At 42.9% G+C, this 26,203-nt stretch overlaps 2 protein-coding genes across 3 annotated transcripts; both read left to right on the forward strand.

Annotated features, from left to right (window-relative positions):
• The first annotated feature begins 92 nt into the window (after positions 1 to 92).
• On the forward strand, positions 93 to 15,711 carry kdm5a (lysine (K)-specific demethylase 5A). The gene is given in 31 exon segments (XM_054624594.1): positions 93 to 107; positions 1,243 to 1,415; positions 2,593 to 2,670; positions 3,151 to 3,273; positions 3,446 to 3,616; positions 3,895 to 4,080; positions 4,385 to 4,463; positions 4,580 to 4,671; positions 4,771 to 4,929; positions 5,596 to 5,715; positions 5,876 to 6,034; positions 6,371 to 6,552; positions 6,725 to 6,887; positions 6,994 to 7,113; positions 7,238 to 7,432; positions 7,651 to 7,832; positions 7,987 to 8,111; positions 8,200 to 8,350; positions 8,494 to 8,614; positions 8,834 to 9,010; positions 9,112 to 9,290; positions 9,403 to 9,541; positions 9,715 to 9,865; positions 9,868 to 9,893; positions 10,147 to 10,707; positions 10,819 to 10,977; positions 11,352 to 11,480; positions 11,578 to 11,725; positions 11,931 to 12,151; positions 12,325 to 12,801; positions 14,667 to 15,711. Coding segments are annotated over 30 exon segments (5,250 nt in total). The 5' UTR covers positions 93 to 107; positions 1,243 to 1,268; the 3' UTR covers positions 14,997 to 15,711.
• Positions 15,712 to 17,257: 1,546 nt separating this feature from the next.
• Positions 17,258 to 25,312, forward strand: LOC129112480 (sodium- and chloride-dependent GABA transporter 2-like). 2 transcript variants are annotated; one of them, XM_054624596.1, is made up of 15 exons: positions 17,258 to 17,335; positions 17,718 to 17,909; positions 18,994 to 19,128; positions 19,321 to 19,461; positions 19,555 to 19,642; positions 19,743 to 19,875; positions 20,088 to 20,222; positions 21,015 to 21,118; positions 21,325 to 21,449; positions 21,537 to 21,649; positions 22,378 to 22,515; positions 23,363 to 23,465; positions 23,614 to 23,714; positions 23,923 to 24,093; positions 24,360 to 25,312. In XM_054624596.1, the coding sequence occupies exons 1-15, from the start codon at positions 17,329 to 17,331 to the stop codon at positions 24,507 to 24,509; spliced, it is 1,836 nt and encodes a 611-aa protein (XP_054480571.1). In that variant the 5' UTR covers positions 17,258 to 17,328; the 3' UTR covers positions 24,510 to 25,312. The 2 variants fall into 2 exon arrangements, with proteins under 2 accessions (XP_054480571.1, XP_054480570.1); XM_054624595.1 differs by having other exon boundaries at positions 19,321 to 19,642.
• The last annotated feature ends 891 nt before the right edge of the window (positions 25,313 to 26,203 follow it).

The raw sequence follows: 26,203 nt of genomic DNA on the forward strand, positions 1-26,203 counted from the left end.
GCCGATTAAAAGCTACTCCAGAAACCACCACAATCGTTCAATGTTCTTGTATGGTTGCAGTAAATGGCTATTTAGGAATGAAAACAATGTAGATTGATCAGTAAATAGTAAGTTAATCAGTTTAATCCTCTATTCGTCGCTACAGCGAAGAAAGAACCCCTTTATAAATAATGCTACCTTCAGGTGCCGTAGGAAATATTCCAGTTATGCCCAGTGAAGTGTCCGTCGAAGTGGCACAAAGTGTCAAAATCTTTTTAAAGGGAAACAGTTGCTCAACGTCTGGCGTCTACATAGTATACCGTACCGTAGTGTCGTAACAAGTAATGCATGTCAGTGTTGTTTCCACTACATTTTTTTAGAAAGTCCTTGCAGATTTCAATTCACAAGCAAAACATTGCGTGTTACGCTACCTGCAACCTCGGAAGTAGTAAAGCGTTTCCGAGTGTCATTGAAGGCACCACAACAGCTACCCAACCTTGCTAGTTGTAGCTAGCACGCTGGCTAATGCGGATACAGCACCCACAGACGACGTTATATCATACGGAAAGAGACACTCGGCAGAACAAAGCAAATGGATTACAGCCTTTTTTACATGTGATTCCGATCAACCTACGGAAGTCATGGCGGACTGTCCTGCTCAGCCGACTTTCTCAGCTAACGCCAGTGTTAGCTGCGCAATGAGCAGCGGCAGCTAAGCCGACCGAATTAGCTGTATGCTAGTTTTGCATTACCTCAAAATGCCTCAATGAATGAGGGTTGTCGCATCAGTAAACAGTGGACGCTTGCTAATAGCCTCCTCCTTGTTGTGGGATAGCTCGGCTGGTTCTTAGCTACCAGATGCTCGTAGCAGTGGACGTTTTGACAACAGGTTATTTTGGCTAACGAGTGTGATTAACGTGAGCTCATGGACACAAGGGTTATGATAACTTTGTTGTAAATGCAGCATCACGGAGAAATCATGCATCACACAGGTACTTAGACGGAGCAGTAGCCTTGCTGGCTCGGCTCGGCTCGGCCCGATGGCAGGACATTGATCATTACCAGCTCTGTTATTGTATTTATGTATTTAAACCAGATTATGACTCTTGACTTGGGATGCCATTGAAGTGAATATTTGAAGCATCATGATGGACACGGAGGATGAAAATTACTGGAAATAATCATGGACTGTTGAGCTCTCTACTGGGGTGCATTTTTTTATTATTAAAAACTGTTTTGTTTTTTTAAATTAAATAAAAAAAGTCAGTTTCTCTGGCACAAACATCAACATGTCGGGGTTTGCTGAGTTCGTCCCCCCACCTGAGTGCCCGGTGTTTGAGCCGAGCTGGGAGGATTTCTCGGATCCTTTAGGATTCATCAACAAGATCCGACCCATTGCAGAGAAAACGGGCATCTGCAAGATCCGACCCCCCGAGGTAAACCCTCCTCTTGTTTGTGAAGCAGTGAACTAAAGTCTTGGATCATCTTGTTGTGCTCCTGCGTAGATCGATAGAGGTGGTTCTCCAGAAGGGCCTGCGTGGATTCAGCCACGTTAATAGTTCCCATTACTTCAGCAGAGGTCAAATACGGCTTCATTTGTTTGCTCTCAACAGAGCGCATTTTGCACTTCGGTGACTTTGAGTTTGATTTAATGTGCAGAAAAGTTTTTTTATTTAAAAAAAAAAGGCTGAAATATATCCAGCAGTTTCGCTCTCAATTCCTTTGTTTTTGTTTTTTTCATGGCTGGTCTGGTTACACTACAGTGATTGTTAGGTTAGCTGCGAAGATGCGACATTGGGCCACATGCAGGCCTGTCGCTCCTGTCTGTCTATTACATTACATTACAGTCATTTAGCAGACGCTTTTATCCAAAGCGACTTACAGTAAGTGTATTCAACATAGGTGTTCAAGAGAACTACTAGTCACCAGAAGTCATAAGTGCATCTCCTTTCTTAAACAAGCATCTAAAAGCATAAACCAGAGCAAAAGTACAGTGCAGAAACAGACTAATACGAATACAATAAGTGCTAAGTGGAAGGCTCAGGGTAGTACTTATGTAAACCAATATTTATGCTATGTTATAAAGACTTCATAGCAACCAGTCGAGTACCTTTACATGTTATAGGACCTTTTTTAAATCTTGACTTTTGCCTATATGGCCAGCAGATCATTAAATCTCTTTCAGGACAGGTATAATAACATTTAGTTTAGTTTAGTTTAGTTTAGTTTAGTTTAGTTTATTTGCACAATTGAAACATAACAAATAACATTGATAAATGATATTACAGTGCAAGAAGAGGCAGAAAGCCCACTGGGCTTATTTGAAGCCTCCACCTATATAATATTAAAAAAAATCACAATACTTTAACGAATACAAAAAGAAAATACATATGGTATGAAATATTGTGATTTCGAAAATAATAGCTTCAAATTTGCATTATTTATGTACCTTTGTAGACTTTGAGTATTGTGTCATAAATAGTCATAAATTATTAGTCTCTGCTCATGTTCTTTTTCTTGACAAACATTGATTTGTTCTAGGTTGCAGTGTTGTTTCTGTCATTTCCTCATTGATTGACGATGCGTTAAAGAGCTTATTTTCTTGTCTATCAGGACTGGCAGCCTCCCTTTGCCTGTGATGTACGCAACTTCCACTTCACTCCTCGTGTACAAAGACTCAATGAACTTGAGGTGAGTTCGCTCAGAAGCAGCATCATGCCATGATAATAACAATACTTGAGTGAAGGCATGTCACAGGCACTGCTTTATAAATACCATTCAGAAGGACAGGTATTTAAAATGAATTTGAACTGCTATACATTTTGATTGACACATTTGGAAACAAAGAATTGCTGCTTCAAGATGTGCTGAACTCATTATGCTACATGCTCCTTGGATAGAGCTATGCAGACTCCACCTACGATGTCCTTTGTCTGGCACCTGTTGAGAAGTGTGTTTCTTTAAGCCTTCTATTCCTGTTTACGTGGTTTAACGGATGTAGTAGGTCGAGCAAGAGCAGCAGGACAGCTCCTGCATGGAGGTTCTGAGGTTTTTACATTATGGTCGAGTACCAGTGTGCAGCCAATCAAATGTGATTTTGCCTGAGGTGTCCAGCATTCAGAACATTGGGCTGCATTTAGAACATGTTTCCTCTCTCTCCTGCCTTTCCAGGCCCTCACACGGGTTAAGCTCAACTTTCTGGATCAAATCGCAAAGTTCTGGGAGCTGCAGGGATCCAAGACCCGATTTCCTCATGTGGAGAGAAAAGTGCTGGACCTCTATCAGCTCAGCAAGGTAACATTAGAGCTGTTACTTCATGTTAGTTTTTTTGACTGGCTAAAATGAATAAAGTTAATTTTAGCCAGTTTGCTGTGTCTTTTAAATTTGTTTTGCACTTGGCTGTTAAGTGTTGCTTTTGTCCATAATGCTAGTAAAAATGCTCATATTGGACACCTGTGTGTTACAGATCGTGTCCTCAGAGGGCGGTTTTGAGACGGCGTGCAAAGAGAAGAGGTGGTCCAAGGTGGCCAGCAGGATGGGCTTCCCAGCTGGGAAAAGCACTGGTTCACTGCTGCGCTCCCACTATGAGAGGATACTCTATCCATATGAACTCTTCCAGTCTGGGGCCACGCTGACTGTGAGTGCTGCTCATTTAACAAGCTAACACTGAGTCTGAGTGGGGGATTTTTATTTGTGTTTTTAATTTCTATTGAGCTGATTTTTTTGGGACCAGTTTCTCTTTTAGAATTGTTTTATACTATGGCATAATAACCAACCTTGGCCCTGGTTTCAAACAGGTTTAAGCCTAATGTCACATTAAAACTGACCCTGTTTCTTCAAAACCTGAAATAGACCGATTTTAAAAGGCTTGTCAAAAACCCAACTTGTTTTCACTCTGCTCCTTTCTCCAACCAGGGCATCCAGCGGCTATACGACGAAGGAGATGATGATGATGAAGAAGAGGTGGATGAGGGAGTCGGTGAGGAGACAGTGGAGGAAGAGGAGCAAGATGAGCAGGAGGAAAAAGATGGAGAGGGTGATGCAATGCAGACAAAAGATCGGCTTCTGCCTGAGAGACGCTCCAGGCGCCTTAAGTCTGAGGTAATCCTGGAAAAAACTCTAATAGTATATAAACTTAGGCAGAGATCATCACACACCATATAAACGTTTTGCCAAGCTGATCTCAAAACTGTAATAAGCTTTTAGTTATTTAAAAAACATTTTTGGTTGAATATGATTTTGAAGTAATTTACATATAGTGTTATTTATTCCTTTAACATTCAGTCCTTTGATTTAAGCATCCCTTTCTCAGCTGGGTTGGCTTGCTCCTCAGAGGCCATCTAACATTTGGCCTTTTAGCGAAGATCACTTCGTTTCATAGTCTGCTGTTGTTGTGTTTCTCCAGAGGGAAAACAAGGAGCCAAAAGGCCTAAAGATCTTTGGTACAAATCCCAAGATGGTGGGCTTGGAGATTGTATCAGCTGGTAAGTATCATTTATGGTTGACCTGTATTTTTTTACACACGGCTGACACTTAGCACAAAATCAGCCGTGTTACTGTGAGTATTTCTTTTCTCACACCTCCGCTTTCTCCCTTTTAGACGACGGATTCAACAAGAAGCAGCGTCACCTCAAAGCCCAGGCCTTCGCCATTAAAATGAGACCACGCAAGGAGACCCTGGAGGTCAACTTTGTGAGTACCAGTTCATTTCCTGTTGGTCGATGTTTGTTATAACTGTGAGGAACTCTGGGGGCGTGACCACCTCTGTATGTTCCTTGGTGATTCCCCCAGATCGATCTCTACCTTTGCCTGGTGTGCGGACGGGGCGATGAGGAGGACCGGCTCCTGCTGTGTGACGGCTGTGACGACAGCTACCACACATTCTGCCTCATCCCACCTCTACAGGACGTACCCAAGGGGGACTGGCGCTGCCCGAAGTGTGTCGCTGAGGTGAGGCGTGAATGCTGTCTGGCCAATCAAAATTCTTAAAATCTTAATATCTTTAAATCCCTTCCCTCTGGAAGGAGGCTGCGGCCCATCGGGACCAAGACCTCACGTCCATTAAAAACTAAAAACAGTGTCTTCCCGTCCGCAGTTGGGTTCATCAATAAACACATAGACACTTACATCCCCAGGACAATTACAGTTATGCAACCCTGCACACCTTTTCTTTTCTTTAATAATATACACTTTGACACTTTAATTGTATACTTTAAACATACTCTTACTTGTTTATTGTTACCATATTTTATTGTACATTTTCATATTTCAAATTTTAAATGATGTCTTATACTTGTGCTGTCTATTGTTTACTGTTATGAACACCTAGCCAAATTCCTTGTATGTGTAACATACTTGGCAATAAACAGCTTCTGATTCTGATTCTTAAAGAAAGATCAAATATTTGTATTGATCATTTTTTTGAATTTGACAAGTACAAACATGCAAAAATCATATTAACATTCAGTCCAAAATTAATTTATTTTAGAGATATTGTCCTTATTGACGATTGATAAGAGTTGTTATTAATGTCCTCGTCTTTCCATTACATATTTAACCCTCGTATGCATAATGCACATGATGTAAATTTTTATTAATACGAATCTTCCTTCACAGGAGTGCAGTAAACCCAGAGAGGCATTTGGCTTCGAGCAGGCAGTGAGGGAGTACAGTCTGCAGAGCTTTGGAGAAATGGCTGACCACTTCAAGTCTGACTACTTCAACATGCCAGTTCATGTATGTAAAATACACACAATGAGCTAGAGTATGCATGCTGGTACATTGGTTGTCCACATGTTCTACTTTAACCATTAGAGGTTAAACGTGTCGCTCACAGCAGGCTTTTCCCTGTTGAGAAAAGGCAGGAGATTTCATTATTTCTGCCTCGTGCCTCCAGATGGTCCCGACGGAGCTGGTGGAGAAAGAGTTCTGGCGCCTGGTCAGCAGCATCGAGGAGGATGTCATCGTGGAGTACGGAGCCGATATCAGCTCCAAGGAAGTGGGCAGCGGCTTTCCTGTCAGGGACGGTAAAAGGAGGCTGCTGGGAGATGAGGAGGTGAGAAGATTGTTACAAGTGCTGGTTTGGGTTTTTATTTCTTCATGTGTTGTCTTAGAATATGACTTGTTGTATTTTTCAAAACTTTTACAGTTAATAGGTGCATATCACGTTGAGCTTTATATAAGTCCAGCACATTCATTTTTTTAAACTTTCCATCTGGGGTTTACAACCAGCTTAGTACTTTTTGATGGGGATTCCCCTGGGTCCTAAAGGCGATACCTGGGTCATTTATTTGTCAGACTTCCATCTCTTTTACTTCATGGCAGTACACTAAGTAAAAACATGACATCTGCCCTGATGCGACTGAAAGCCCTTTGTTTCTTCTCCGTTTAGGAGTATGCCAACTCAGGCTGGAACCTGAATAACATGTCAGTGCTGGAGCAGTCGGTGCTCACCCACATCAACGTGGACATCTCGGGTATGAAGGTGCCCTGGCTCTATGTGGGCATGTGTTTCTCCTCATTCTGCTGGCACATCGAGGACCACTGGAGTTACTCCATCAACTTCCTGCACTGGTGAGACATTTCTGACACATGTATGGTTCGTGAAAAGAGCGCTATTAAAAGCAGACAATTGGAAAAAGTAAAACTCTTGAAGTCTTCATGCTCAGAGAAACTAACCTTGTTCTCTTTGGAAAAGAGCATTAGCTAATTATCTTTAATGTTAATGTATTCCTTTCTTCTCCAGGGGTGAACCGAAGACTTGGTACGGAGTGCCGGCCTCTGCAGCAGAAAAGCTGGAGGCCGTTATGAAAAAGTTGGCTCCAGAGCTGTTTGACTCCCAACCTGACCTCCTCCATCAGCTGGTCACCATCATGAATCCCAATGTCCTCATGGAGCACGGTGTCCCTGTATGTAGTCTTAGCCGGGATGTTTTGCGGGATTTGATCTGATTAGATGTTGGTCATGTGGTTCATGTTGGTCATTAGTGACACATGTGCATATTTACTCCCTCAGGTGTACAGGACCAATCAGTGTGCAGGGGAGTTTGTGGTGACCTTTCCCAGGGCCTATCACAGCGGCTTCAACCAGGGATACAACTTCGCAGAAGCTGTTAACTTCTGCACCGCTGACTGGGTAAGGGAAAGGAAAAGGAAATACTTCTTCCACTGATTAAAAAAAAAAAAAAAAAAAAAAGATATATTGAAAAGTTTCTTTCGTTCCATGTGCACGTTCATCTTTCACACATGCCCTTCCTTAGTTACCTATAGGTCGTCAGTGTGTGGCCCATTACCGACGGCTCCACCGCTACTGCGTCTTCTCCCACGAAGAGCTGCTGTGCAAGATGGCCGCTGATCCAGAGAGTCTTGACGTGGAGCTGGCTGCTGCCGTTTTCAAGGAAATGGGAGAAATGATGGAAGAGGAGACGAAACTCAGACAGGCTGTCCAAGAAAAAGTAAAAGTCTTCATCTTACTTTGCTCAATTTATGCATGTGGAAGTTCTGGGTGATTGGCAGTTATCTGGCTTTGAATTTCTGCCTTACCTTTTGCTTAATATAGCTGTTTATACCCTCAACTAGTGCCTATTCTGTGTTCCTTTCAAATGGCAAGTTTGATATTGTCACATTATATTTAGAGGTGGCATCATCAGTGCTCTCCCCTCCTCTTCTACAGGGGGTACTGTCGTCAGAGCAGGAGGTTTTTGAACTTTTACCTGATGATGAGCGCCAGTGTCACAAGTGCAAGACAACCTGCTTCCTGTCTGCACTGACCTGTTCCTGCAGCCCCGACAGACTGGTTTGTCTCAACCATGCAGCAGATCTCTGTGACTGCCCCCACGGCAACAAGTGTCTTCGGTAAGAGATCTGATGCTTTGGTACAGTACAAACAATGTCTAACAACATGTACATGAGCAGAACATTGTAAAGAGATCCAATTTGTTTTGGCCTCGACATTTACTTGACTACATACACCATCTTCTCAAGTATACATCTGCGTGATATATTTCAGGTATCGCTATGATCTTGAGGAGTTTCCGTCCATGCTGTATGGGGTCAAGACACGGGCTCAGTCTTATGACACCTGGGCAAAGAGGGTCACGGAGGCCTTGGCTGCCGACCAGAAAAACAAGAAAGGTTTAAACTTAAATACTACTACAAGATATGTACATTTTGCACATCTCTGTGTGCTCTTTCTTGATTTTTTTTTTCTTGTGTCTCATAGATCTTATTGAGCTCAAGGTTTTGCTGGAGGACGCAGAAGACAGGAAGTATCCAGAGAAAGCTTTGTTCCGACGCCTGAGGGAGATGGTCAAAGAGGCAGAGACCTGTTCCTCTGTAGCTCAGCTGCTGCTCAGCCGCAAACAACGGCACAGGTCAGTGGACATGGATACACAAGGACTTAATGTCATCCAACAGAAAAGCAATTTATTGATAACCGCGGCATGTAGGGTCATTTTTTTCTGCTCGGGTTCAAAGGTGAACTAAACCGTCCCTGTTTTTCCATGTATGTCTGCAGCAGCCGCCTGCGTTCCGAGAGCAGTCGTAACCGTACCAAACTGACAGTGGATGAGCTCAAGGCCTTCGTGGATCAGCTCTACAGGCTGCCCTGCATCATCAGCCAGGCCAGACAAGTCAAGGTGAGTCCCCTCAATACCCATGTGCTGACTAAGGCACCCAGTTATCAATGAAATACATATTACACCTTTATTTATTTCCTTTTATTTTCTTCCTTATTCTCTCTTTCTTCTTCCTAACGCCAAAAACGCCCTTATTTCACCATCAATACTATTGAATTACTGCATAAACTTCTACTTTCTTTCCAATTACTCACAATGACTGTCCCCCCATGTCTCCAGGAGCTACTGGAGAACGTGGAGGACTTCCACGAGCGAGCCCAGGTGGCACTGTCAGACGAGATGCCTGATTCCTCCAAGCTGCAGGCGCTACTGGACCTGGGCAGCGGCCTGGATGTAGAGCTGCCAGAGCTGCCCCGACTGAAACAGGAGCTTCAGCAGGCCCGCTGGCTTGATGAGGTGGGCTCCTACAACAACATCCTCAGCTCTTGTGTTGTTTGGCTTCTATTTATTGTAATTGTGGCATCATGTAACACGGTGCTGTCCCCGTCGTATCCCAGGTTCGTGTCACCCTGGTTGAGCCTCACCGCGTCACCCTGGAGCTGATGAAGAGGCTGATAGACTCTGGAGTGGGCCTGGCTCCCCACCACGCTGTGGAGAAGGCCATGGCCGAGCTGCAGGAGATCCTCACCGTCTCAGAGAGATGGGAGGATAAGGCCCGCGCCTGCCTGCAGGCCAGGTGAGATTTCACACATACAAATGCACACAGACACATTTGCAAAGACTCCATGGGGATGTTTGCCCTTTCCTACCTTGTCACCTCATGCCTGTCTGTCCTCCGATAACCCCAGGCCTCGACACAGCATGGTGACTTTGGAGAGCATTGTGCTGGAAGCTAGGAACATTCCAGCGTACCTACCTAACATCTTGGCCCTCAGAGAGGCCCTACTGAAGGCCAAGGATTGGACATCTAAGGTGGAAGCCATTCAGGTACTGTCTATGTGTACACTATGTCATTTAGGAGAGTTTCTAATCCATATCTAAATCCATGTGTCTCTTCTAGGATCTTTGATTGATGCTTAACCTCTGTCTCACTGTTATGAATAAGCGCATCAGCTAAAATGTCTCTAACCTCTCTACCACTGTGTTTCCACCTCCCACAGAGTGGCGGCAGCTATGCTTACCTGGAGCAGCTGGAGAGCCTGCTGGCCAGGGGTCGCTCCATCCCGGTCCGGCTCGATCCACTGGTCCAGGTGGAGTCTCAGGTGGCCTCAGCTCGATCCTGGAGGGAGAGGACCGGTCGGACCTTCCTCAAGAAAACTCCACGTACACACTACTCCAGGTTGGCCACCAGGAAAAAACAAAGTTTTTTGATGCTTGCCCCTCAGATGTATAAATCTTAAACTGTAGTTGAGACTTTATATCAAATATTTTATTTGGGAACTTAAAGGTGAATAAATGCAATGTTAATGCTGTGGAGTCTCCAGATTTAATATTTCTCAGTACCATGAAGGTTTGTTGTGTGTGCCTTATCTGCTGTAAGCAGAATAAAAACATTAGTAATTTGCTGCTATCCTGTGTGCCTCATCTTTTAGGTCCTCAGCCCTCGCCTGGACATCGGCATCTACGGCAACAGCAAGAGCAAGAGGAAACGCGTCAAGGAGCTCATGGAGAAGGAGAGAGGAGGCTTTGACCCCGACGCCCTGAGCGACCTGGAGGAGAGCCTCGAAGAGGTGCGAGAACCTTCCACCGTTGTAGCAGCCTTCAAAGCCAAAGAGCAGAAAGAAGTGGAGGCCATCCACTCTCTCCGCGCTGCCAATTTAGCCAAGATGGCCATGGCCGACCGCATCGAGGAGGTCAAGTTCTGCCTGTGTCGAAAGACGGCCAGCGGCTTCATGTTGCAGTGCGAGCTTTGTAAGGACTGGTTCCACGGAGCCTGCGTGCCTCTGCCTAAGACGGGGACTCAGAAGAAGCCGGGTGTGGGTTGGCAGAGCAATAGCAAAGACTCCAAATTCCTGTGTCCGCTGTGTCAGCGGTCCAGGAGGCCCAGATTAGAGACCATCCTGTCGCTGTTGGTTTCGCTGCAGAAACTGCCGGTGCGTCTTCCAGAAGGAGAAGCCCTCCAGTGTTTGACAGAGAGGGCAATGAGCTGGCAGGTATGGAATTACTGATTTATAACTGCTTTGTTTGAAACACTTAATTTCCACTATCTTCATTTTAATCTCTTCTAAATGCCCACCCTCACACTGGTCTAACTGTCACACCAGGACCGAGCCCGTCAAGCCCTGGCCACGGAGGAGCTGTCTTCAGCCCTGGCAAAGCTGTCTGTGCTGAGCCAGCGCATGGTGGAGCAGGCGGCGAGGGAGAAAACGGAGAAGATCATCAATGCAGAGCTGCAGAAGGCTGCTGCCAACCCGGACTTGCAGGTACTTTTTTGTCATCTTAAATTATTTCACATTGCTCTGATTTCTGTTCTAATACAGTACATCAGTGAGACTGTGTAAGGGACTGTAATTCTTGTGGATTCCACTGGGGCTTTGTGTGTAGAAATAGAATGCACCAGAGGAGGGCACTAATGTGTAAACATGAAGTTGACCGCGAGATTCTCAAATGTGAATAAATGCAGTGAATTTCAAACGACAGATGTCTCTAATTGACTCTGATTTTAGACCATTACATTAGGGAAACCTTAAAAGGACTATAAACACAGACCATGAAACCTACTAGATATTGTTGCCAATACAAATACAAGAAGAGACATTGATTGTGTGTGTGTGTGTACGTTTCTGTTCTTCCTCAGGGCCACATCCAGACCTTTCAGCAGTCAGGTTTCAGCAGAGCCGCATCACCTCGCCAGTCCGTGGACTACGACGACGAGGAGACCGACTCAGACGAGGACATCAGGGAGACTTACGGTTATGATATGAAGGTATGTGAGGCAAGTGATGTTGTTCAGTCCACCTGTACGCGGGCAGGAGTTTTTGGGGTGTAATTCCTTCCTGTTGCTGTACGTTTTGTTGTCGCAGGACCCAGGCGAGGTGAAGCCCTACCTGTTCTGCGATGAGGAGATTCCTGTGAAGTCCGAGGAGGTGGTCAGTCACATGTGGCCGGCTGCCACGCCCTCTTTCTGCGCCGAACACGCCTACTCCTCAGCCTCCAAGTCCTGTGTGCAAAGTGAGGCCACGTTCACTGACTAGGATTACTTGTATTGCTTTAAGTCTGTCTACCCATGATCCCCCCTGTTTGTGCACAACTGACTCAGCTTTTGTAATGCACATTTAATCACTCTCCTCTAAGAGATTCCAGTTTTATTTGTGTCTATGGTTTAGTAATAGTTGCCGACCATCATCATGTCACACTCACAATATTTACATTTCAGACATGAGCACGCCCAGAAAGCAGCCCAGGAAGACCCCTCTGGTACCTCGCAGCCTGGAGCCGCCGGTGCTCGAGCTGTCCCCGCAGGCTAAGGCCCAGCTGGAGGAGCTGATGATGCTGGGAGACCTGCTGGAGGTGTCCCTTGATGAGACCCAGCACATCTGGAGGATCCTGCAGGCCACGCATCCCCCCTCTGAAGAGAGATTCCTGCAAGTCATGGAGGTAGGGAGGTCATCCATTATGCAACCTGGTGGCGCACCTGGGCCCAAGGACAAATGCTGTGTAGTGACTATTAATTGGGTTTGGGTTTGAATTAATTGCGCTGGTTGGTTCTGATGAGGAGTTAAATTAAAAAAAAAAAAATCTCATTTTCGTGTTTCCTCCCTTTTCTACAGCCTGACGACTCTCTGATGGAGAAGCCTCTGAAGCTCAAGCTAAAAGATTCAGAGAAGAAGAGGAAGCGGAAGCTCGAAAGAGCCGAGCACCACCACATGCTGATGGCTGCCGCCGCCGCCGCAGGTGGAGCTTCAGTAATGGGCGAGATAAGACCAGCCAAGTCCAAAGAGCTGAAAAGGGTCGGTCTGGAACTTGGCCTCGGGGGCAAACCCAAGAAGAAGAAACTCAAGCTCAACCTCGACAAGAACCGGGAGATGAAGCAGCTGGCCAAACGGATAGCCAAGGAGGAGAAGGAGAGGAAGAGAAAGGAGAAGGCCGCGGCCAAGGCAGACGCCATCAGGGAAGGGCTGGAGAAGAGGAAGGAGAAGAAGATCCTCGACATTCCCTCCAAGTATGACTGGTCCGGGGCCGAGGACTCCAACGACGAGAACGCTGTGTGCGCAGCCAAGAACTGCCAGAGACCCTGTAAAGATAAGGTGAGCGTTTTTTTCAGTGCTTTTGAACGTTGTGTTTGATAATGACAAGTCTGAGTCTCAGCACTTGAGAGTGTGGCGTCAAGAAGTTGCAGTAAAAGAGGCATAAAGGGGGAATCGTAGATGAGTGATAGCTGCAGTTTAGCAATTAACAGAGGTCAAAGGGGAACATGTGCACCGTTGCACTGTTTAACAACTCAAAGTTCTGTATCTTTTAAATAACATTTTGAATATTCATCTAAAGTTTTGTATTTACTAGGAATATGGACTACATTTGGGTGATAATTGTGATAATTGTCACAATGTAAAATGGTATACTCGAGAAGGTCCCATTGAGTCCAGAACTGCTGCAACTCATTATTATTTAGATGTTTGCGTAATCCTCCGATTATTTTCATGACAAAATGTCAGAAAGGAGTAAAATATACACAGTTTTCACAGGTTTTCCAAAGCCCAAGGTGATGTCTCCAAATGTCCTATTCTGTCAGACCAATAGTAAAAAACTCAAAGACATTGCAGTTAACAATGATAGGGAGAAACTACAATTTAGTCCTGACAATTCTGAAACCACAGATTCTCAATATGAGGAACTTGTTATAATTTACAATAGTGCATGGGTCTGGACTTTTCAAACAGCCAGGTATCAAAATGTCTCTAACAGGTAGTGATGTCAGATGTGTGTCCACACAAGTTGACTCTATTTTTCACAGGTCTTATAGTACTTTTTGTCCTCCCTTCTGCTGCGAGTAAAAGCAGTGAATATATTTTTTTTCCGGGTTGTCCCTCAGTCTGTCATGCTGCCTCAGGAGCAGCATGACAGAATGTATATTTAAAATTGGCATAAACTTCCATCTGGCATTGTGAAAATCCCCCGTTAAGTGCAGACCGACTGACTGATTGACATGCTGTTGGAGGACCCTAAATTCTCCTCAACGCTTGCATCACAGGAAGTCGAGCCCTCATAAGTCTAAACGTCCAGGTGTCTCCCGGTGAATGACACAGGTTTTTGTTTGCTGAGTTAATAACGAACACGTGTCAAAAAAAATAACCTCATGGAACTTTATTGAATATCAACAGCTGATAACAGCACTGGAACACCTTAAAGAGAGTTACACATAACGTATTAACAGGACACAGCGATGTGGTCCTTTTCGGAGACAGAGACTGTCCACCGAGTTAACCAGTGGCCAGTCTCCTACCCCTGTGTGTCCAACAGGGCATCCAATCAGGGCCGAGGAACCGGTAGGATTGCATCTCAGTGGGTGGAGGAGAGATGATGAAATTATGATGGTGCTGCTCTTAACTAAGGTCGACTACACCTGAGGGTGGGATGATTAACATTTGTGTGGTGTTGTCGAGACGGACATTGAGTATTTCCACATCCGTTTCCTTCTCACAGTCAAAAAGTATGTGACCCTCATCACTTATTTAGTTTTTTGTTTTTTTTTATTAAATCTATACCAGTCAGAGGAGGAGATGCAGAAGAGAGGAAGAATGGTTATATGAATTTATATCCATATGAATATATGGATTGTGTTTTTTTACTCTGCAGTAGATTGGCTGACCTCCTTAGTGGTGTGTAAGACCACAAGACCATCTTGAAAAAATCTGTGTTTTGCCAGTTATTTTTCAGCTCTGCTTTCCAGTACATAAGATCAATGAAAACAATGACTGACTTGTAGCTTTAACGCGTGCTGTTAAACATTACACAAGAACGGTTTGTCCCGAATTTTGTGTTTTGCTTGACAAACCACAGCCACGTTTGGTTTTTTTCTCAATAATTAATAATGTTTCCTTGGCGTTGTCATTCTCCATCTTTCCTCACATTTCTGCTTTTGTCTGCCTGTGCGTCGTGGTGTGTTTCATAGGTGGACTGGGTGCAGTGCGACGGCGGCTGCGACGAGTGGTTCCACCAGGTGTGCGTGGGCGTGTCCTGCGAAATGGCCGAGAATGAGGACTACATCTGCGTGGACTGCTCCGGGAAGGTCACCGGGGGAGACGGAGGGATGACTGTGGAAGAGGTGGCGGCGGAGGAGAGCGTCGTGGTGCTGTCCACGTCCATGTGCAGCGTGCAGAATCTGACGTCGGCGTCCGTGGTGGCCTCATGGTCTCACGCGTCCTCCGCCTCTCATCTGAACCCAGCAGCTACACATCATCATCAGCAGCAGCAGCAGCAAGAGCCTCAGCAGGGCAGTTAGCGCTAAAAAGAAAAAGGACAGCCTAGGACTGAGTTTGAACGCTGTACCTCAAACAAAGAGCATAACACAAAACCTAGAACCCAGGCTAGTGTTTCAGCCCCTCAACCTGTAAAACTATAGCTCTTTATGAATGAGTCTGAAGGAGGATGGACAGACCAGAGGTGTTACTGTGACCGCCTTGATTATAGAGCACAATAAAGAAGATAACTTGCGTCTGGAACTCAGAGGAGAGTCCCGCTGTCACCGTGTGGCTTCAGCAATGTCATGTTCTCTCTCCAAGCGCTAAGATCTGTTGAAAAGGTTGTTAGTACAAACGCATAACTCACTTCTTCACACAACAGTTTTAAGTCTACAATCATCCACCAGCTACTTCCTGGTCCTCCCCTGAACAATAAACCGGCATCGGTACACTTACTTCCAGTCAAACACCCACTTACTCCAGCTGTTGAGTTCAGTGCAAACAGGCGAATAAACAAATGTGTCCCAAGTCGTGTTTTACTGGACGTCCTGAACCGCTACCCCTTTGCCCTCTGTGTGGCCCTTCAGTCAGTAACATCTCAATATGTAGGATTCCAGACTAGGAAAAAAAACACAAATGGTTGTAATGTAGTGGAATTATTTATAATGTACATACTTTTAAGCAATTAAACAAATGGATTGTGGCTTTTTTGTTTTGTTTTCTCACCTTTAATAAACTATTCCTAGTCAAATTATTGATACTTGTGATGTTTTTTCTCAGTGTTCATTTCTGATTTCTGATTTTTTTTTCCCTTTATATTTTTCTACATTTTGTTGAATGTCGAATAGGAATATAAATAATAAAAATCTTATTTCTGTCTTTGAGAGAGGACAGGACAACAACACATTTTGGAAGACAAACCAATGTTAGGAAGACAAGGAAATGTTATGGATATATCATACAAAATTTAAAACAAGCGGGCATAAAATTAAAAGAGATCTAGTTTTTGTGTCCTTGACTGAATTTTCACGATGATTGTTGGGTCAAATCTTGAGGGTTCAACGGTGATTTACGGCCATGTCATTGAGAGGTTGATTTTAAGTTGTAAGTTATTCTTCACATTTCCTGTGTTACTCATTCAGCTCAATTAGAGGAGAGATGTGTTGGCGTGTTGTTGTGGAGCTCTTTGCTTGTTGAATTTTATGGGTTTCATTTTGTTGTCCCCTTAGTTATAAGCAGTGTAAAATGTGCATTTTGTGTAAAAGCAATTCATTTATAGATGACCTTTTTCAGATTTTTCATTTTGCAACCTCAATTTTGTAGGTGGGGGAAAAAAAAGCAACATTTTCATAGGATTTACATGTGAATATGTAAATGTACAGAAGTGCTGTCAGCAAAAAAAGAAAGATAGCAGGGGAGGATTTTGGGTGGAGGATGAGGGTGGGGGTGTGCTACTGCTGGGTGCTGTCACTTCTAACTCAGCCGAGTCAAATCCGGTGCAAACTGACCCGAGCTGCTTTTTGCCTCCGCCGGAGTCGCTCACCTCTGCCACCGTGCTGACTGGGAGAGTTAGAAATATGTGATCACAAGGGGCCGCAAGACATCAACCAAAGGAACCATAATGGTACATAATTGATTGCATAACATCTTCAGCGCCCGCTGTTTGTTGTGTTCACTCTGCCTTTGAGTGGAATTTAAGACTGAGACTAGTTTGGTGTCTGATTGGTTTGCGAAATACTTTTGTAATAATCACATTATACTTTACTATAGTTTCTATTATTTGTTTTTCTGTTTATGGCCATCAGCTAGGTAGCAATACTGTTGTGTAAATTCAGCAACATGAAATGAAGCTGAGCTATTTCCATCAAACACTTCAATTTCTAATTGATTAATTTCTTATTCAACTGGGAAGCTTTAACCTTACACATGAAATTTGGATATACTGCATTGCAGACAGGAAATGCATAAAACCCAAAATCTAAACCATATTATTCGGAAACTTCTCTTTCCTGGAAACGTACAATAGGACGTGATTTATATTATTTAAATGCATAATTCATTTTTTATTTTATAAATAATACAGTTTCTGCAGCAGAAGTGGTGCACTGAAGCAGACATTGACCCCTCTACACACTGCTCCGGTTTCATCCTATGGTGCACCTTATTTTAAGCATGGAGTCATGACAGGTGATGTACTTTGCTCTGAAAGGGGCAGACGAGGGGAAAGGAAGAAAGAAAGAAAGAGGCTGGACTCAGTTTAGCATTACAAACCCCCGCCCCTCACTCCAGTCTGGTTAAATTCCTAAAACTTGAGCATTTGCTGATAAACCTCCAGAGACAAGAGCTGAACACAGGGGAACAAGTGACACTGCAATGAAAGGTCAGTTATAAATGTTATGCATTTTGCAAATTGACTATCTGGAGATTTTCTGTTTCATTTATATTGATTTAAGTTCTTTTGTTAGTTTATTTCTTCTGTTTAAGGTAAAAATCGCATTGCAGTAAATCTCTTGAGATAAAAAGGACAGAGCATGCATACTCCTTAATGACATGCTTCACATCTATACAGTTGCGCATACAGAGATTTTATAAATGTATTGTAGAACTACATTATTCCACTTTCTCCCAGTCTGCTTCTGGATCTGTTTGGTGTCTTTTTACATCTTGACTATCACTGAGCACATGGAAAACAACCAACAACCAACCAGCCTCTATAACCTGCTGCAATCCTCCTTTTTTTTCTCGCTCTATCTGTTTTGTAGGTGACGCTGCCAAAGCGTGCGTCCTGAATGGCATCAGCCAAGCCAACGACCAGAAGCCCCCCTCGGAGGAGAAGATGGAGGAGCGGGGCCAGTGGGGCAACAAGATGGAGTTCATTCTGTCAGTCGCCGGCTCCATCATCGGCCTGGGCAACATGTGGCGCTTCCCTTACCTCTGCTACAAGAATGGAGGAGGTGAGTGGATGGAGAAAGGAGCTTGTCCATGTCCCTTTCTTAGGAATTTATAAATAAATGGAACACCAAGATGTGCAAATGGTGCTTCATACATCATACTTTACATGCACAGGAAAATCGAGAGTAAATGCATGCAAATAACACATATATGGCATATCATAACACCTGAGCACCCTTTTCAGAATCTGTCAATAAAAACATAACCTTACACTCACTTTAGCTCAGGGGAAAGAAGTAACAACAGATATATTTAAAGTCTCACACTTCACCAAATCAGACCCCAGACCCCATTTGGCATGCTTGTGTAGGTGCCTAATTGGACGCCCCCTCTTCATCCCTCTATGGGGTGGCGGGGTCAGGGTTCAGGGCCGAGCGGGGTCAAGCAGCTGTTGTTGCTCCTCGATCACAGCAGCTGTCCCTGCAGAGAGGCGGAAATCTGAACACGCATAACATCCTCGGCCACCCGACGGGGCGTCAGCAAAGAAAATGCCAATTAAAGAAACTTTATTTTTCATTAACTCTTCTTGATGCCCTCTTGCAGGGCTTCATGCTTTTTTATGCTTGGCCTCATTAAGAGGTATTATATAAGTTTGTTCAAAAATGTATTCTTTCATATAGTTGGTAAAATGATTAACTCTTGTACATGAAATACTACATCATCTAGGCTTGAGCTTGTGTGGTTTTTAAAATGGTATGTGGTCTACTTTTGTATTTTAGGTTTGTTCAAACCAGGTTAATCTGGTCCAGATTATTTAAAATGTGATCTGTTACCTACAGTAGCAGCATTTTAAATTAGGCGCAGGAAAAACAAGCATGTAGTAGGTAATATGTAATTAGTAATAGCAAATCCAGGAACGGAAGAGAGGGGCTCGCCATGAATCGTTATTGTGTAATCTAGTATCTGTACAGGTTCCTTAAGATTTGCATTTATGTGCAGCATACTCACACACGTGACACACAGACGACTCAATATTGGCTTTTGGACCATTTGTCCTTATTTTAGCAAAGTGACTGTAACAATACAGTACAAGAAGTCCCTTGGTTGCATTAAACCCTGAATCCTTTGCTTTTTCTTTCAACTCAGGTGCGTTCCTCATCCCCTACTTGATCTTCCTGTTCACCTGCGGCGTGCCCGTCTTCTTCCTGGAGGTCGCCCTGGGCCAGTACACCAGTGAGGGAGGCATTACCTGCTGGAGGAAAATCAGTCCGCTGTTTGAAGGTAGGTAGGACACAAAGCCACTGTTGGATCCTGGAAAAATGTTATGAAGCCTTGATATATAAAACCAGAGCGCTCACTAAGGCAGTAAAGATGGAATTTTGCAGTGGAGGGAGAAAATGTTCCATATCTTCTGATATTTAAAATATATGTTTTAATATACGTTGCTCATTATTTACATTTATTATTTTGCAGGTCTTGGCTATGGCACCCAGGTGATAGTGACTCTGTTGAACTTCTACTACATCATTGTTCTTGCCTGGGGCATTTTCTACCTGTCCTACTCCTTTTCTTGGGACCTGGCCTGGTCGAACTGCAACAACACCTGGAACACAGGTAACAAGTGCACTTCAAAATATATGAGAAATTCCAACAATCTTTTTGATACGTTTGAGAATAACTACATTGTGCTCTTTTTTCCCCCCACAGAAAACTGTGTGGGGTTACATAGGAGAAACATCTCAATCGAACAAACATTCAACCCAAATGCCACCTCTCCCGTCATCGAGTTCTGGGAGTGAGTTTTTAAAGCGCCTCACCTCCTCTTAGTGATACCGTACAGTTGTGAAAACAACAGCGATGCATCATCTTCGTGTTTCTTTCCCTCGTCTCTTCAGGAGAAGGGTGCTGAGGATTTCCTCTGGCCTGGACCACATGGGCGCTATGAACTGGGACCTGGCCCTGTGTCTGTTCATCGCCTGGGTCATGTGCTACTTCTGCATCTGGAAGGGGGTGAAATCCACAGGAAAGGTGGGTGACCTTCTGACCCTTTTTATTGATGCAGTTTGTTTTACCAGAGACAGCTCTCGGACACTATAAAGAAAATATCTGGTATTTATGTTTTCTATTTTGGCATGTCTCCCCCCCATGACCCTGAATAGCATAAGCGCTTACAGATAACTGATGGATGGATTCTTTATTTGTTTGTATACTTAACATCCCGTATGCGTGTGTCTATGTAGGTGGTCTACTTCACCGCTACCTTCCCCTATCTGATGCTGATTGTGCTGTTGATCAGAGGGCTCACCCTGCCTGGGGCTGCGATCGGGATCCAGTTCTACCTTTATCCAGACCTGGGACGCCTGTCAGACCCACAGGTACAAAGATGTCACACAAACAGCTTATAAAAGAAAGATCCACATTCATCACCGTTACACAAAACCAGTAATTCTTTTAGAGGGCCTTTAGAAGATGTAGCGATCCCTGTGGGCGAGGGCGAACCAGGTGCAGATATCCCATGGTTCTCTGCTAGGGAGCCTAGTTTCTGCTGGGTCCATCTGCTCTCCATGAAAGAGGCAGGCACCGCATGGCTTAAATGCAGGGTCAGGACACCACTGGGAGTGTAAACACGAGCTCTACCAGAACCGATCCCCGGTCAGCTAACCAGGCTTAACTGACTCTGCTTGACTGCAATCAGAACAGCTCTGCAGAATCACCAAAACACTTTATGTTTCTCTTATTGTTTATTTCTGCTTTTATTGTGTTGTCTTATTCCGGTCTAGTTGTATGCTAGTTTGCCACAAAACTGAACCAAACAAACACACAAACCTGGTTATTCATTCTCTTTGCTATTTTATACAAATTGTTTGTATCTGATGAGGGAGGAGTTTTGACTTGACTTTCCGTTACAGATCCTGCACTCTCTATATTTGTGGAAGCTTGGGTCGTTAATCAATGTCTAGACAGACTTGAGGCAGTTTACTATTGTGCAACTACATTAGTCAATGATTTTGAAGGCTAACACTCAGGACGGGAATTCCTGTGGATTATCTAAACACACATGGAACATTTGTACATCAGCCTAAGTAATGTCTGAACGCCTACATCGGATTTAGCATCACTTGAGTTTCAACGGTTTATTGTTTGTTTTGATTTGTGTTTTGTGTAAGGTGTGGATGGATGCTGGCACCCAGATCTTCTTCTCATACGCCATCTGTTTAGGGTCACTGACTGCTCTGGGAAGCTACAACAAATACAACAATAACTGTTACAGGTAGGAAAATAATGTAGAGTTCCTTCCTGAGAACATATTTACATGGAAAAAAAGTCTAATTTGAAACTAAACATCAACTTCTTCATATAGGTGTGTTTTATGTGATCCGCTGTGTTCATGTGAATCTTAATGACGCTTTCAACGATATTAAAAATGAATCTCCTACATCTGTTCCATCACTATGAAAAATGTGCTGTGTGTTGCAGAGACTGCATGGCGTTGTGCTTTCTGAACAGTGGCACCAGTTTTGTGGCGGGCTTTGCAATCTTCTCCATCCTGGGTTTCATGTCCTTTGAGCAGAATGTTCCCATCTCAGAAGTAGCAGAATCTGGTGAGGCTCTTCATCCCATGCATTGAACACTCAAAAATTAAATAGCAATAGAGTGGCAAAACAATCAGTTTCTAAATCCTCCTGTAGGTCCTGGTCTGGCCTTCATAGCTTACCCTCGCGCTGTGAGCATGATGCCTTTCTCTCCTGTGTGGGCCGCCCTCTTCTTCATCATGATCGTCTTTCTGGGGCTTGACAGTCAGGTACGTACATCAAGTTAATAACACTTATGGTTTGCTACTATGACACGGAATACTGAGGAAATATGGTGTGAATTCAATTTGTCTTGATAAAACAACACACATTTAAGACTGCTGCATTTCCTTTGAATTATTTTTAATAAATTTGATATAATTGATTGAATCAATTTTATTTATTATAAGAAATAGTCATATTACTATGTATACTATTCTTGAATTTCTATTTATCACACTTAATAGATCCTGGTTCTCAGTATTTCTATTCACTATTTACACTGTATATTGTACATATTCATTCTATTTTTATGATATTGCGTTGTGCTTATCTATAAAAGCAACTGTAAAATACCAATTTCCCACTGGGGATCAATAAAGTATTTCTTATTATACATTTTTCTGAATGTGGTACTTTGACTTTTAATAAGTACATTTTCCTGATTGTACTGATAAACTTTTACTTCAGTAACATTTTCAATGCAGGACTTCTACTTATGTATAGTATTTTACAGGACTTGTACTAAGTATAATATTTTCAGTGTCGTATTAGTGTTTTTACTTAAGTAAAGCATCTAAATACTTCCTCCACAACGGGTGGACTCAAATGTCACGTGGTGTTAACTGAGCCAGTCTTTCCTTCTTCACAGCTGACAAACAAAAAAACATTAATTTATTGTTCTGTGCTCACCTCTCTCCCCCTCGTCCCCTCACGCCTCCCCCCTCCATCCCATCAGTTTGTGTGTGTCGAGAGCCTTGTGACGGCGATAGTCGACATGTACCCCGCTGTGTTCAGACGTAAAAACCGCCGGGAGCTCTTCCTGTTAGGTGTGGTCTTCGTCTCCTTCTTCATGGGCCTCATCATGCTGATGGAGGTAGGGGGTCACACACAGAGATGCATGCACACAGGAAAACATCTGCAAGCAGAAAGACAGTTTTTACTGATATGCTAAAGTCCAAATGTTTTTTGGGTTGCACCTGATGATATTTTAGGGGTAAACCAGCACAGGATGCCTCTTGTTCTGCTGAAATAAGCTCTTATATAGTTCAACCTAGTTGACATGGTTTCACCTCCGCACAGCTAGAAACATGCATGCTCTGCAGAGGTGTCAACAGGTCATCATTTTGTAAGTACAAGCAAGTCACTGGTTTTGTGCAACACGTCTCAGGTAAGTCTCAAGCATGTCTGAAGTCTCCAGTTTTGGGCTTCGGCGTTTCAAATCTCTTTCGCAAACTATATCTTTAAATATCAACAATAGAAGATTTTATTTATCTGGAGGCTGATATACATTTTTATACAGAAACAAAATGTATTGCTTGGTGCTTTGATTGATTCCCTGACACCATCATGTTGCGTTGTCAACTGCTCTCACCAGTGTATCCAGTACGTCTGTACTGCATAAATGAAGACAACACAGACATTCCAGTGTGCCCTTTACATATATCTGTGGACCACATATGTGACCACTGAGTTGATTGTGCAATCAGTAGTGAACTTTTAAAGTTTTTTATAAAACGGTCACACAAGCAATTTCATCTTATATCAGTTTATTTCCTATTTATATATCTGGCTTAAGGTAGATGTGTTAATATGAAGGGCACTAATCAAACTTCTATTCTAGTATTTCAGTCATTTCCAATGTTTTTTAAATCAAATTAATGTAGCATGGGAGTTTTCCAGATATAACTTTAATGCAGTGCTTTGTCGCTCTCTCTCTGTAGGGAGGAATGTATGTTTTCCAGCTCTTTGATTACTATGCAGCCAGTGGCATGTGTCTCCTCTTCATGTCCATCTTTGAAACCGTCTGCATCGCATGGGTCTATGGTAAGCTGTCCTCAAACATAAAAGGCTGTCTTTCACCGGTGAACATGGAGAAATGTGTCTCGTGAGTGTTTTCTGGTGTACATGCTGTGGAATATTTGTCCTAAATACTGTCAACATAGATAGAAATGTCTTCACTGTGTTTTTCCAGGTGCTGATCGCTTTTATGACAACATTGAGGACATGATTGGCTACAGGCCAGGACGTTACATCAAGTACTGTTGGTTGTTCATCACCCCAGCCACGTGCATTGTGAGTATCAACAAACTAATTAAGTTGAAGGCTTTCCAAAAATGACAGACTGACAGCAACTGAGGCCACATCTCCTCTCCTCTCCCTCTTCTCTCCTCTCCTCTCCTCTCCTTTCCTCTCCTCTCCTCTCCTACCCTCTTGTAGAAATCCAAACAAATCAGTTGTTCATTCTTCATCAATAGTCATGCATGTCTAATTGTCTCTCCAGGGTACCTTTGCCTTCTCTCTCATCAAATACACCCCTCTAAAGTACAACAACGAGTATGTGTACCCTTGGTGGGGTTATTTCATCGGCTGGCTGCTCGCCCTCTCCTCCATGGTCTGCATTCCACTTTGGATGGTGTACAAGATCAGCACCACCCAAGGAACGTTCAGAGAGGTAACATTTGATTCTGTTTCAAGTACGTCAGTAAGCTGGGAGCTGCTGTCATAATAATGTTATCTCATACTGGCTAACCATGGATGATGTGTTAATTTTTTGGAATCAGGGTCTGAAATTAAAGGATTTGTGTGCCAGTTTTGGTCTTCCTGTGAACTTTTCCCCAACATGTCTGAACCTGGACTTGACTTGAACGTATCCCATTTTGTGAAATAAAAAGAAAAAGAAGACTTGGACCCGTTCACACTGGTTTTATCTTTCTACAGCGCATCCAGTTGCTCATCACGCCATCGGACGACTTACCCAAAACCAAGAGAGAGCAGGAGAGGTTACTGGCCATCTTTGCTCCGGAGGGAGAAGCTACCATAACAGAAAACGGCTACTATCCTGTCTCAGAGACAGACTCCAACTTATGAGGCCCCAGTGGTTATGTGTATGAGAAAGACATGTGGGTTTTTGTTCCATTCTTGACTTGCTGCACCCTCACCTCCATCCCAAAGATTGCTGCAGGGAAAGCTCACAATTAAGTGTCACATCATCATTTTAATTTATAACAGATATGGAGGACTATGGAGTTAATAGGCTTACAGTTTGTTGGGTTTGGCCGTGACTGTACATTTCAGGGATGGCAGTAATGTGGAAAAAAAAGGATAATGAAAAATTATTATAAATGGACAAGGGCCAATTCAGGGACAAAGTTATTTACTCTACTCAAACTAAAATCTATTAAAACATTGGCATATATTGTTCAGCTCTGCATTTCACGGATGATTTCAATGAACTGATTCAAGGTCAGCTGAAATTTACGAGTCAGCCTGGTTGAGGAAAATGTTACATTTTTATAAAGGAGGTTAATGCTCTTTTCGTGTCACTCAAAGGTGGCAATTGTAAAGACAGACACACAGGTTCCACTAAAAGCTTAAGAATAAATGCCTTAGTTTGCATAATAAGAATAAAGTGTGTGTAAATGTAACACAGGTTAACCATTTGTTACCGCTACATGTAAGATACTCTTTGAAGTCTCCTTGCATATCTGACATTGCTTCATGGCTACTTAGCCTTATTTGTATCATATATTGTATTATCATAACTGATTGGGGAAAGTTTCCATTTTGTATTTACAAGAATTAAAATAAAATGTTGTGTTTCACATGAATAGGCTGTGTAATGAAAAGGATATGTCAGTGAAAAGTATAATAAGGTAACACTGTAGTAGCTGTAGGACTAACATGTACAATGTAGTTTCATATTTTGTACTATAACAGAATATGACTGTACAAATGTGAATCTTGTAAGTATGTTTTTAAATAAACATGCAACATTTCATGTTTTCTTGAATAATTGCTATGCAGTGTTGTATTAAAGTCTGATAAAAAAAAAATCTCTCAAATATATCAGCCTCTGCTGCTGAAATTTGTATCATCATTTTTTAAATATATCTCCAAAGTGCCCTAACTTTATGAAAGTAAATACTAAATTGCCGGATAGCCCGTTTAACATACTGATCGTGACATTGTATGCTCATAATTGTGTTTGCTTGACACATTAATTATTGATTGTGATGAAGCACAGCAGGTGTTGACCTTGCAAAAGCTTAATTTGCATAATGTGCCAACATGCTATCAGCGCTGTGTTTCCTCATATTAGGGACCAGGCATCAACTTATATGACTGTGTTCAGGAAAATGCAGAAACGATGCATTTCACTGTTTTTCAAAAGGAAAAAAATGTATAGCCTAATTTCTAATCAGGAAAACGAGAATAAAAAAATGGTACAGTTATGGTTAAAAAAATAAAGTCAAATAGAAGATATCTTTATGAAATGAGACTCTGCTTAAAAGTATTTCACCCCATTGAACTCACATTGTACGGAGGCATAATACAGAAATATAATTACAGTACCAGTCAAAAGTTTGGACACACCTTCTCATTCAACTACTTTGAAGAATCTAAAATATAAAACATATTCTGGTTTGTTGAGCATTTGTTTGTTTACCACATAATTCCATATGTGTTCCTTCATAGTTTGGATGTCTTCAATATTAATCTACAATGTAGAAAAAAAGAAAATAAAGAAAATAAAGAAAAACCATTGAATGAGAAGGTGTGTC

Source organism: Anoplopoma fimbria, chromosome 23 (genome assembly GCF_027596085.1).
Source record: "Anoplopoma fimbria isolate UVic2021 breed Golden Eagle Sablefish chromosome 23, Afim_UVic_2022, whole genome shotgun sequence".
NCBI classification, from domain to species: Eukaryota; Metazoa; Chordata; class Actinopteri; order Perciformes; family Anoplopomatidae; genus Anoplopoma; species Anoplopoma fimbria.

What these genes read in the sequence shown, in the direction of transcription:
- LOC129112480 (XM_054624595.1), top strand. An exon ending in CTGCTACAAGAATGGAGGAG is followed by an intron (nt 17,910 to 18,993) that starts GTGAGTGGATGG and finishes CTTTCAACTCAG; the next exon opens with GTGCGTTCCTCATCCCCTAC. An exon ending in GACGCCTGTCAGACCCACAG is followed by an intron (nt 20,223 to 21,014) that starts GTACAAAGATGT and finishes GTTTTGTGTAAG; the next exon opens with GTGTGGATGGATGCTGGCAC.